Source organism: Hylobates moloch, unplaced genomic scaffold (assembly GCF_009828535.3).
Source record: "Hylobates moloch isolate HMO894 unplaced genomic scaffold, HMol_V3 SCAFFOLD_19, whole genome shotgun sequence".
NCBI lineage: Eukaryota > Metazoa > Chordata > Mammalia > Primates > Hylobatidae > Hylobates > Hylobates moloch.
The window spans coordinates 34473523-34485530 of NW_026652294.1; the positions used below are offsets into that span (position 1 = coordinate 34473523).

At 44.8% G+C, this 12008-nt stretch overlaps 1 protein-coding gene across 3 annotated transcripts in view; it reads right to left on the reverse strand.

The window, feature by feature from the left end:
- Window positions 1-12008, reverse strand: part of RPA1 (replication protein A1) — a 65556-nt gene that overhangs the window by 14121 nt on the left and 39427 nt on the right. For all 3 annotated transcript variants that reach the window (XM_032138993.2, XM_058431514.1, XM_058431515.1), the window contains 7 exons: window positions 10998-11090; window positions 7745-7877; window positions 6238-6340; window positions 4540-4608; window positions 4194-4386; window positions 3902-4041; window positions 3046-3194 (listed from right to left, as the gene is read on the reverse strand). In XM_032138993.2, coding sequence (XP_031994884.1) covers window positions 3046-3194; window positions 3902-4041; window positions 4194-4386; window positions 4540-4608; window positions 6238-6340; window positions 7745-7877; window positions 10998-11090 — 880 coding nt within the window. The remainder of the gene's footprint in view (window positions 1-3045; window positions 3195-3901; window positions 4042-4193; window positions 4387-4539; window positions 4609-6237; window positions 6341-7744; window positions 7878-10997; window positions 11091-12008) is intronic.

Sequence of the window (12008 nt, forward strand, 5' to 3'; positions counted from 1 at the left end):
AGACATAGGTTTCCCACCACCCGCCCAGCTTTCACACAGGTCACGGTCATGTCGGCTGAAGCTGGTATCTTCGTAATTATATATTTTTTTAAATCTTTAAATTAAAAAAAAAAAATGGTGTCAGAGTTTCACTCTGTCACCCAGGCTAGAGTGCAATGATACAATCATGGCTCAAGGCAGCTTTGACCTCCTGAGCTCAAGTGATCCTCCCACCTTAGCCCTGCTAAGTAACTGGGACTACCATGCCCAGGCCCATTAAAAAAATTGTTTTTAGGCCGGGCGCAGTGGCTCATGCCTGTAATCCCAGCACTTTGGGAGGCTGAGGTGGGCAGATCACGAGGTCAAGAGATCGAGACTATCCTGGCCAACATGGTGAAACCCCGTCTCTACTAAAAATACAAAATTAGCCGGGCGTGGTGGTGGGTGCCTGTAATCCCAGCTACTTGGGAGGCTGAGGCAGGAGAATCACTTGAAGGCAATTCTCAGGAGGTGGAGGTTGCGGTGAGCTGAGATCACGCCATTACACTTCAGCCTGGGCAACAAGAGCGGAACTCCAACTCAAAAAAAAAAAAAAAAAAAATTTTTTTTTTTTTTTTTTAAGAGATGGGGTCTTGTTCTGTTGACCAGGCTGATCTCAAACTCCTGGACTCGGGCAATCCTCCTCCCTCAGCCTCCCAAAGTGCTGGGATTGCAGGGCGTGAGGCACTGCTCCTGGCCCAGTCTACTGAAGAAACGGAATGACCTTTCTTTGAATCTCAGTTGCTTTGATGCCCCCCAGTGGTGAAGAGAATCAGTGCCAAAGTACCAAAGAATCTTTTCTTAAACTAGCCTTGCATATTGCTAGTGGCCAGACCACCCCAGGCCTAAAATCAGAAACTGGGAAAGTCAACAACTCGTAAGCTATAAAGTGGCCGTCTGGGGTAGTCCTCTAAGCTGCTAATGCTCATTCTCAGCCAGCAGCTGCGTTGTGATCATCACCGAAACGTACCAGTGTGGAAAGGGACAGTCAATATACCGTGGTAGCAAAAGGGTTTCCATAAAAGGCCTCCTATGCCTGATACAGAAGCCAAAAGTGGTTTTTTTGTTTTGAGACAGAGTCTTGCTTTGTCACCCAGGATGGAGTGTGGTGGTACCAACTTTGCTCACTGCAACCTCCACCTCCTGGCAAGTGATTCTCGTGCCTCAGCCTCCCGAGTAGCTGGGACTACAGGCAGGCGCCACCACGGCCGGCTGATTTTTGTATTTTTTGTAGAGACGAGGTTTCACTATGTTGGTCAGGCTGGTCTTGAACTCCTGGCCTCAAGCAATTGCCCACCTCGGCCTCCCAAAGTGCTGGAATTACAGGTATAAGCCACCGTGCCTGGCCCAAAAGATTTTATAAACCAGAGCAACTTATCAGAAGGCACTATCTTTTTTCTTGTAGATTTACCCTATTAGTGAAATTTGACTTTTGCTAATATCGAAGTTAAATTAATTTGTATTAAATTATTATGAAAACTGATTGTACTTCTTGATCACATATCAATTGATATGAAGGAAAAGGGGCCAAAGAGAAAGTGGCTGAGGAATACAGCTGTGGCGGAGAGGAGCTGGCCTGAGATGAAAGGCCATCTCAAGGTGGGCAACCACACACAGGACAGGTTCCTTAAACAGAGACCGTCTCACAGAATGGATGTTACCCTGAGCTTCAGACAGCTGCCTTCTCCTGTCAGGTAAGCGGCTAAATCCCTCACAGGCGCACAGCAAGGCCCATCGATCTGTTTCAACACTACTAGCTACACAAGTTTACGGTTTCAAAAGCTCCAAGGAGACATTTGCCACCAAAGACCACTTGTCAGGAGTCAACCGAGCAAGGAGAGAGGCAGCCCTTCTTACAATAAAAACTCCGCATTGTTACAGCCAAGATCTAAACATCTCTAATCCTTGTCCAGCTATCGTGTATGCACTGAGCTTGTCTTTGCTCAATGCCAAGTTATTTTATTCTGGGGACAGCCGTGCTTTTTATGTTGACTGGGATCATGGTTATTGACAGGTAAAAGATGAAGACATTAATGTGGGAATGCAATTTTAATGTGGGAATGCGATTTTAATGTGGGAATGCAATTAACCTGGAGTCGAACTCCAGAACCTAAAAGAAAATCAAGCAATAAGAACAAAGCAAATCTGTGGCTAGCTCTGGTCAGACTATGAATGGGCCCTGCAGTTCGGTAGATATGTGTGGACCGTACTACTCATGAGGGTGGCTTAGTGACATGAACATTCCAGAAGATGCTTCATGAAACTGGTCAAACACCAGTGCCATTGGTTCAAATGACTCAAAACAAAGAAGTATGTAAAACGAGCTCATTCTTTAGTTGCTTAAATCCTGAGACACAGCTGGAAACCGACACACTTCCCCTGGCGACTACAGCTATGGGAATTATTGAAGCCTGGGCCAAAGTGCTTTCCCTGACCACATTAATTCTTGCATCCTGTGTCTCAGTTTGAAGTATTCTTTTAAGACAGAGTTTGAATGTCCTAAAAAGCTAGATACAGTGAGGAGATTTTAACAGGCTCTCCTCATCCCTTGAGTGCTTTGGGAATAACAATCTAATACTAACAAAAAGCCCATTGTTCTCACCACACTTGATCAGAGTCTAGTGAATACACGCTAGAAGATGTGACCGGCACCAAAGACTTGACAGAGAAAGACAGCATGTGTCCCCCCACACCACAGAGGCCCAGAGCTTAAACCCTGGAAAGAAAGGCGCCTGCAGCACACCGCTGCTGAAGCCTGGCTGTCCCCTCCTCCGGCAGGATTGAGGTCAGCAGGCAGCACTTAACATTCTAATTGCCTCCTCCGACTCTCTAGGTTTGTCCTGGGATTACAGGTTTGTCCGTTTAAGGGCTTTAAAGCCCTCCTCACAGAAGGCATAATGCCTTCAAGAAACACAGGAGCTGCGCCACTCAGTGATGAAGCCTTCTGCTTGGCAGGAAGCTCCCATACTGACTGTAACCAGCTTTTCTCAAAGCCCAGCCTCAAGTAACCCTTTGTTTAGCCCCTACCATCCACGAAGCTTATAGGCCTCTGGGATGTCAGGATTCGCAATGATAGTGCTTGAAGACAGCACAGAGAGGCTCCGTCCACCGAAATCAGAGACTCGGGCTCCTTTGATAGCCAGCACGGGCTGTCTAGAACCATCAAATTTATCGGCCTGTAAAAGAAACACCAGACATATACAAGTGTCACTAGCAGGAAGAACACAGAAGATTTTTATAGAAAACAGGGCAAACAGTCAATAGTAGAGTGAATGTAATCAGTGTACATGGAATCCATACAAGAAAGACCTCACACATGAGAATCTACTCAGAGACACATCAAAACTATCACTGCTTTCCCAGAGTTAGGGGAAAGAGCATTTCCCCGTGTAAAGCTTGAATCACAGCAAATCTCACAGAAGATATAGGATTTCAAATATCTGCCAGACAGCACAATCCTTCCCATCTACATGGTGAAAGCCCCCAACTCATAGGACAAAACCGCTCCCATGAGGAGCTCCGCCTGTGCGTGCTGACAGCCCCATCCTATAGGACAAGACCCCCCCCAACCCCAGGAGCTCCTCCTGTGTGTGAAGGCCCCATCCTATAGGACAAGACCCCCCCCAACCCCAACCCCAGGAGCTCCTCCTGTGTGTGCTAAAGGCTCCATCCTATAGGACAAGACCCCCCCAACCCCAGCCAACTCCGAGAGCTCCTCCTATGCGTGCTGATGGCCCATCCTACAGGACAAGACCCACCCCGCCCCCCGCCCCAACTCCAGGAGCTCCTCCTGTGTGTGCTGAAGGCTCCATCCTATAGGACATGACCACGCCCCGACCCCAGGAGGTCCTGTGCGTGTTGAAGACCCCATCCTAGCACTTACATCTTCCCCCCACAGCGTAGCAGTCACCACCTTCCCGGATGTGTCCATCAAGTAGATATTCCTCTTGGCAACTTCTCTGTTGTTGGACCTCACTGTGATTTTAGTGGCATCTTCATAGCTCTTGCAGATTCCGATGATGTCTAAAACACATGCACGTGTTAGCAGGAGATGGTCAAGGCTCCCACTCTGACGCCAGCAAAGGGGGAACGGCAAGCACTGAAGCCTGACACCGCCCCATACACTGCAAAGAAAGCTAGTCATCCCTGCTCTTCCTTCTCATACATGAGCTTACCTACAAGTGAGTCTTTCGACTTGTTCTCGAGGTCATCAATCCCTGTGAAATCAAACTGAACCGTAGGTAAATGATGGTCGTCCTCACAGGGCATGACGGAAGTCTCGTTATTGAAGGTCATCTCGTAGTCATTTTTAACAGCTGTGAACTGCTTGTTAGCAATCTTCAGGGTGCCTTTCGAGAAGTAATACACCTGCGAAGGAGGCCAAGACACAGAACCTGAGACTACCATCAGATCGGACAGAAACCCCTGGTCTGCCACCACACACCCCTCCCCTGGGCCAGCGTCTTCTCATCCGCACTCCACCCCCAGGCGGTGTCAGTTCTAAAGTCGGCACGGCCATACCTTGTTCACTTCAATAAGAGGAAAGAACTTGTCCACTTGCTCGTTGAAAGCTGTAGCTCTGATTTCACCCTGCAGAAGCACGTGGGCAGGTTAGGGCTGAGAGACTGAACACAGGCCACCCCAGCACCAAAGTGACACTGGGACTGAACACAGGCCACCCCAGCACCAAAGTGACACTGGGACTGAACACAGGCCACCCCAGCACCAAAGTGACATCTTGAGAGCAGTGGCCCTCACACAAACGGGGTCCAGAGAGGGCTACGGACATCCCAGGAACCCGCATTTTACAGTCACACATTCAAGTCATTGGCCCCGCTGAAGAATGAGAATTTCAACTAGCTGATCCCATAATCATGCTGCATTAGCCTCAACTGAGAAACAGAACAGAACAAAACAGCAATGACGAGTTTAATTTATTCTGACAATAAAAACAAAAAACGTTGAATACAGAGGGACACGCCCGGAGCCCACGAGGAAGGTGCTGCACAGGGTGATTCATCGGCTCCCTCCACGGTGCCCTCTCAGTGACAAACTACTTCACATTCGGAGCCATTGCCAAGAATGTCAGAATAGGTCATGTTTGCAAGTTGCTTGTGATCTGATTTTCACTTTTGCTTTTCTGTCAGCCAAAATTTACAAGTGGACAAGAAATTTTGGCCAACCACCATACATTAGAGCAATAATTTGTAAAAAAAATTAGGTTCTAATATTGATTCTGCCATCACACAAACATTTTGGGTGTTATATCAACTTCCAAAAAAAAAACATCAATTTTTTTCTCCCCCTTTCGGAGTTTGAACAAACAGGAAATCTGCAGCAGTTTGAAAAGAACGCTGAAGTACATTTTAGGAATTGTTATTATTTTTGAGATGGAGTCTTGCTCTGTCGCCCAGGCTGGAGTGCAGTGGTGCAATCTTGGCTCACTGCAACCTCTGCCTCCTGGGTTCAAGCGATTCTCCTGCCTCAGCCTCCCAAGTAGCTGGGACTACAGGCACCTGCCACCACACCCAGCTAATTTTTGTATTTTTAGTATAAACGGGGTTTCACTATGTTGGCCAGGCTGGTCTCGAACTCCTGACCTCAAGTGATCTGCCTACCTTGGCCTCCCAAAGTGTTGGAATTACAGGCGTTAGCCACCACACCTGGCAATTTCAGGAATTATTAACAAAACTAATGGACAGATTAACAGCAATCAAGACTGTCGTGCTTCCACGGCATAGGAATTTTGTCTCATCGTCATGGTTTTGTTTAGTTTAAATAAAGCAAATAGAGAATCTGCACAGTCAGAACCCATTTCCCACAAAACCACTCTCCCATATCAAGGTCACAACTGTGTGCCTTCTGCTGTGGCCCAAAGCTCCACGGTGCTCACAAGCAGGCATCACCTCCCAGTGCTTTGACTGCACCTGCCAGCAAATCAGACGGTCTCCAGCTTCTCCTGCCCATGAGGCTACTTATATATTTAGAAAACTACTTTCTACTGCTACAAACGCTGTCATTTAAGATCAAAGATTTTATTTATGACCTTAACCCTCTACTCCAGACAGCATGAAAAGACTACGACAGAGGGAAAAGCACAATAGCAATCACGCTTCTCTCTGGCCTACTATTACTTTTCACCTCACGGGCCCGCAGAGCTGAGCCTTTTGTTTCTCAGGGAGTCCGCTGCTCTTACTTCCCCACATGACAAATACTCACACTTTCATCAACCAGTTCTAGAGAGAAAAGCTTCCCTTCCCCTCGGGAGTTGCTCCAGGTACGGATCTGACTTTTGTTGGTAACACGAGCACAAATGGTCCACCTACAAGCCAAATCGATCGTATTAGTGTTTGGGGTCTTCCTTGGAAAAGATCAAGTAAGAAATCATCTTCCTACAGCCTTTCTCGTCTTACGCATATTCCGTTTTCCAACCTGTATTTTAATCCAGCTAATTAAAACCCCCAAGATGACACATCGGTTTGACAGTTTACAAAATAAGCAAATAGTAAAACATGCAAAGTGGTTTAATACGAACTCATTCTCCTGTCAAATAAGTAAATTTATAAACTCTCTCCCTTCTCCAAAAAGCATCACCAAGGCAACCATATCCCCTTAATGAAAGGTTCTAAGCTGGAAAATACAGTAACACCAGCAATTATATTTTGCCACAGTTTTCAATTATGGGAACTGATATAACTGGTGTTACACTTCTGTCTCATTCCTAACGCACCCTGAATAGAATACATGATGTTGGTGGACCATCAGAGAGAACATACTGAAGCAGCATGACCTTAGAGAGAGGCACAGAAAAGGGAGGCAGAGGGCACATTAGGTACCCCACTTAATGATTTCACAGGGAAAAATATCTTTCCTACATTACAGAGTATTGAAGAATAAATATAAACACATCTGGAAGGATTCTGAAAAAAGAACTCTAATTTTTAACTATTCAAATTATTTTATTTATTTTGAGAGACGGAATCTCACTGTTACTCAGGCTGGAAGGCAGTGGCGCGATCTCAGCTCACTGCAACCTCCGCCTCCTGGGTTCAAGCGACTCTTCTGCCTCAGCCTCCTGAGTAGCGGGGATTACAGGCATGCGCCACAACACCTGGCTAATTTTTGTATTTTTAGTAGAGACAGGGTTTTACCATGTCGGCCAGGCTGGTCTCGAACTCCCGACCTCAAGTGATCCACCCACCTCAGCCTCCTAAAGTGCAGGGATTACAGGTATGACCCACCGTGACCGGCTTCAAATTAATTTTTAGTGGAAAAAAGTCATAAAAGAAATTTATGTTCAGGCTATCTTCATGTGTTTAATACAAATAGTGCAGATTATTTTAGCCAACTAAACCAAAGACGAAGTCACCTGTTTATAGGAGAAGATTAAATGCCTTTTGAATTATCAGAAATATTTATTTTTACTCATAAGACTATCAACTGATTAAGCATTAAGTATTTTTAATTTCAAATTCTTTCAAAATGAATGAAACCCCACAGGCTATGGCAGATTGCTATTGTTGCTATATTTTCCAACAAGAGTTAAAGGTTGCTACAATTTGTACCCCTTTCCTCCTCAGCAAAAAAAAAAAAAAGAGAGTAAACCCGTTCTATTTGGTGGTATTTGGTGGTGACCCTGAAGTTCACACATAAATAACTCAAGAGTCCATATGAATAATTACGATTTCACAAGTATACTCTGAATTTATTCTATGCAACAACTCACTTGGACTGGTAAGGAGTGAGGCTGGCAATGGGCACCACTTTGGACTGTGTTGCTGCAGAAGTGTGTGACAGGCTGGGACCTGCAGCTTTTCCAAATGTCTTTGAAGCACCATAAGCCTTAGAAACAGTGGGACCTTTAAAAACAAATGCAAACGAAAAGGAGTATTACTATTCTACTTAGCTTTTTTATGGTAAGCTTTACAATAACTCTAAATTTTGGAGGTGCCACTAGTGAAATCAGGTAACATGAGAGGCAAAGCTTTTCCTTTTTAGTATGCAAGAGATACGCAGATCAAATAGATACTCAGGCTGGAGGCTACAAAAGCAATCTGGAATGAAGGCTGCGCACATAGCAGCTCACTGCCACGTTTGCTGATGTCAGCCCCGAGGTCAAGGTAATAATGGTAATGAATCCAGACACTGCTGTTTCTGAAGGCCGCCCTCTTCAACACTTCTCTTCCCTCAACGGGCAAGATAACGGGTGAGAGAAAGAAAATCAACTTTCGTAACGGGTAACACTGACGGCAAGGCACTAGTCACATGTGGAAAGACAGGATGTAAGGGACCTATCACAAACAGATCGCCTCGAATTCCCCAGACAACTCCCAGATCTCAACGCGTCTAGAGGACTAGAAAGTCTAGAATGAAGTCCGTAAGAATGAGTTTAGCCGGGTGCGAAGGGCAGGAATCAGTTTTTGGTCAAGACATGTAAGTGGGTGACCACAAAGACCCTTCCGCCTCCTTAATCCAATCCTAAGCAGCTGCCCTGGACTGGGAAAGAAGAGGGAATCAGATGAGTTCTTTTATACGCACCATGTATCTGCAAAACTCAACCTCCAAATTCAGAAAATATAATTTAGTTCAGTGATTTCATACCCTCTATATCAAAACATTTCTTCAGAATAGAATTTGGCTAAAAATATCAATACACCATCTATCCAGTATTTACTTACTGAGTTTCCACACCATGTGCCACACCCTTCTAGGCATTTGTAGTAATTAGTAAAAAATATACATAGGAGTGTTCCAGTGTTAAGATTTTCTATTCTAACTGGGGAGTCAAGAGAGATCAATACATACACAATAGTAATTACCTCAAGACTGTGTAAGAAGACACACGTACTTTGTAGAATACATGTGTATACCTATACATAATATGTAATTTTATAAAACACACACAAGCGTCCATTCATCCAATTTATTTCGTGCTGGGTAGCTTCTCCTCAGTACACATTCAGTTCATTTCCTTTCACTACATAGTTTAGGGAACATTAACTGATTTTCATCTTTTTGAGACAAGGTCTTGCTCTGTCCCCCAGGCTGGAGTGCAACGGCACGATCTTAGCTCGCTGCAGCCTCCAACTCCTGAGCTCAAACGATCCTCCCACTTCAGCTTCTTGAGTAGCTGGGACTATAGGCATGCACAACCATGCCCAGCTGATTCTTAAAAAAAATTTTTTAGAGAGATAGGGTCTCACTATGTTTGGCTGGTGTCAAACTCCTGGGCTCAAGCAATCCTCCTGCCCTGGCCTCCCAAAGTGCTGGGATTACAAGTGTGAGCCACTGTGCCCAGCCCAGCTTTGTAAAAATATACTTTAATATAAGGCAAAGATAGACAACCAGAAAAATAATTCTGTGGAGGGAGGGAGAGGAATAATGTACTATTTGTATATAAGCCTAAGGAAATGATTATTTACCATGTCACCACTCTCTTCAAAAGTGTGTGTGTGTGTGTGTGTGTGTGTGTGTATATATATATATATATATATATATATATTTTTTTTTTTTTTTTTTTGAGACAGAGTCTCACTTTGTTGTCCAGGCTAGAGGGCACTGGCACAAACTCGGCTCACTGCAACCTATGCCTCCTGGGTTCAAACGATTCTCCTGCCTCAGCCTCCTGAGTAGCTGGGATTACAGGCGCAAACCACCACGCCCAATTAATTTTTGTATTTTTAGTAGAGATGGGGTTTCACCATGTTGGCCAGGTTAGTCTCGAACTCCTGACCTCAAGTGATCCGCCCACCTTGGCCTCCCAGAGTGCTGGGATTATAAGTGTGAGCCACCATGCCTAGATAACAGCATGTAATTTTAGAGTTGTGTATAAATAGATCCACTTATAAAAGGAGAGAGAGAGCGAGAGAGAGAACGCGCAAAAGTGAGAGAGGTAGACGGATAGTGCAGGTAGATTAAAAACAACAAAGAGCCATGGGGGAAAGTCCTGAGAGTTTCACAGAAACATTAGTGGCGTTTAACCTTGCTTTTATCAGAATCTTAGCACTGAAAAATAGAAACTAATAGTTGAGGGGAGGAGAGGAGGTGTATGTGAAGTCGTGACAGAAAAAAGGACCTCTAAAAATAAATCCAACCACCTTCTACAAATCCAAATTTTCAACGGTGACTTCCCAGATCAAGAGGTTCCTAAAGTAAAGGCCAGAAAGTAAACAAAATGATTCCATTAATGCCTCTTAGGACCTGCTGCAGAGAAAAGTAAATGAAGAAACCATTTCTCATCCGTGAAATTGAGAAGGAGAACCTATGACCGATATAAGTAATACTGTCTTCAAGCAAACGATAAACACCCACGGGGCCCAAAAGGGGAAACCTGGAGAGAGATGAGCCAAACTTAGTCAGTGGGTCCTGGATAGTTAAAAGGCAAGAACTTAAAAGGAACGCAAAGTCAGAGGGTGCAAAACCTGAAGATGAGGGAAACGAAGAAACTACCTGGTAAACTACTAACAGAGAAGAATGTATCAATTTGATTTTTTTTTTTAAGTCTGGCTGTTAAGTATCTTTAAAAGACTATCTTTGACTGGACACCCTGGCTCACACCTATAATCCCAGCACTTTGGGAGGCCAAGGACGGAGGACTGCTTGAGGCCAGGAGTTTGAGACCAGCCAGGGCAACATAGTAAGACACCATTTCTACAAAAAAATTAGCCAGGCATGGTGGCGTGTGCCCATAGTACCAGCTACTTGGGAGGTTAAGGCTGCAACGAGCTGTGATGCTTCCACTGCACTCCAGCCCGGGTGACAGAGCAAGACGCTACTTCCAAAAAAAAAAAAAAAAAAGACAATCTTTAATCATTTTTTCAATCACATACTCTAAAATATGAATCAGAATTATTCTTTCCAAGACACAACCCTGTAATGAATGGCATTTGGAAAACTCCCTTTAGTCCCAGATTCAACTTCAAAACATGATTCCGAAGTCTGACACCCATGGTCAACGCATGCCCCGTGAGGCATCTCACCCGCTCCTGAGCTTCCATTCTGTGGCTGGGGCCTGCTGCTTGCTGCTGGGCTGGCTGCTGGCGCTGGAGGAGCTACTTGCGGCTGCCCGAGTCCTGAAGATCAAAAGGGAAACCCCGTTTTAGTGCAAAGGATTTGGGTTAAGAGATTTAAACTTGGGTAGAGGGAATGCTCTGGGAAAATGTACATTTTTTATTTTGTCAAAGACTCCCATGGGTTAGAATTCGTGCTGGCGCATTCCGCGGCACGCGGTGAATCTGCTAGGGGTTCACTTTTTGTTTTCATTACACAAAAGGTCGGCTCCATCTACCTTTCACCTGCTTAGAATTGATAGCCTTCAGTGTTAATGAGGTTCTCCCCTAAAGCCTTGCCCATTTCTCCTGCAATAACCTGCAGTAAAGTCGCTGGGTTGAATCTGTGACATTACCACTATTTCCATAGCAACAAATCGATGTCATCAACAGAACCGTGTGTTCACGGCAGGATCAATCAGAAGAAAAAGCTGGGTGGTAAGAAAAACCTAAAAGCAGTTCAATTGTCTCTGAAGTGCTCCTGCTTCAAAGGAACAGGAGACATTCAGAAAGGATTCCACCCTCTCCCTCCCAAACAAAGCAACCTTATTTTGCAACTGACGGTTGGTGGAAAAGGCAAGTTGAAAGGGTGTCCGGTACCGTGAAGTGCTAGTGAACTGTCACAGCAGGGAGAGATGACAATGGGGTTTGGAAGCAGGTGTGTCAAGGAAACAGGAAGATTAAAAGGAAAGGGGGGGAAATGAGCGTGTCTCAAGCAGAAAATAAGAAATGCCACCATAAGAGCATGTATTTGCCCATCACTCTTTACACAAATGTTGATGGAGTTGAAGAATGTTAAAACTGTAAAATATGCCTCATTTTGTGAAATAACAGATTTATGGAATTTGACTTTGCCTTAGTGATTGGCTCTAAAAGGCAGAAGTCAACCTCATCTGGGCAACTCAAAAAAATTTCCTAGAGTGCCCTGAGAACAAAAATGGT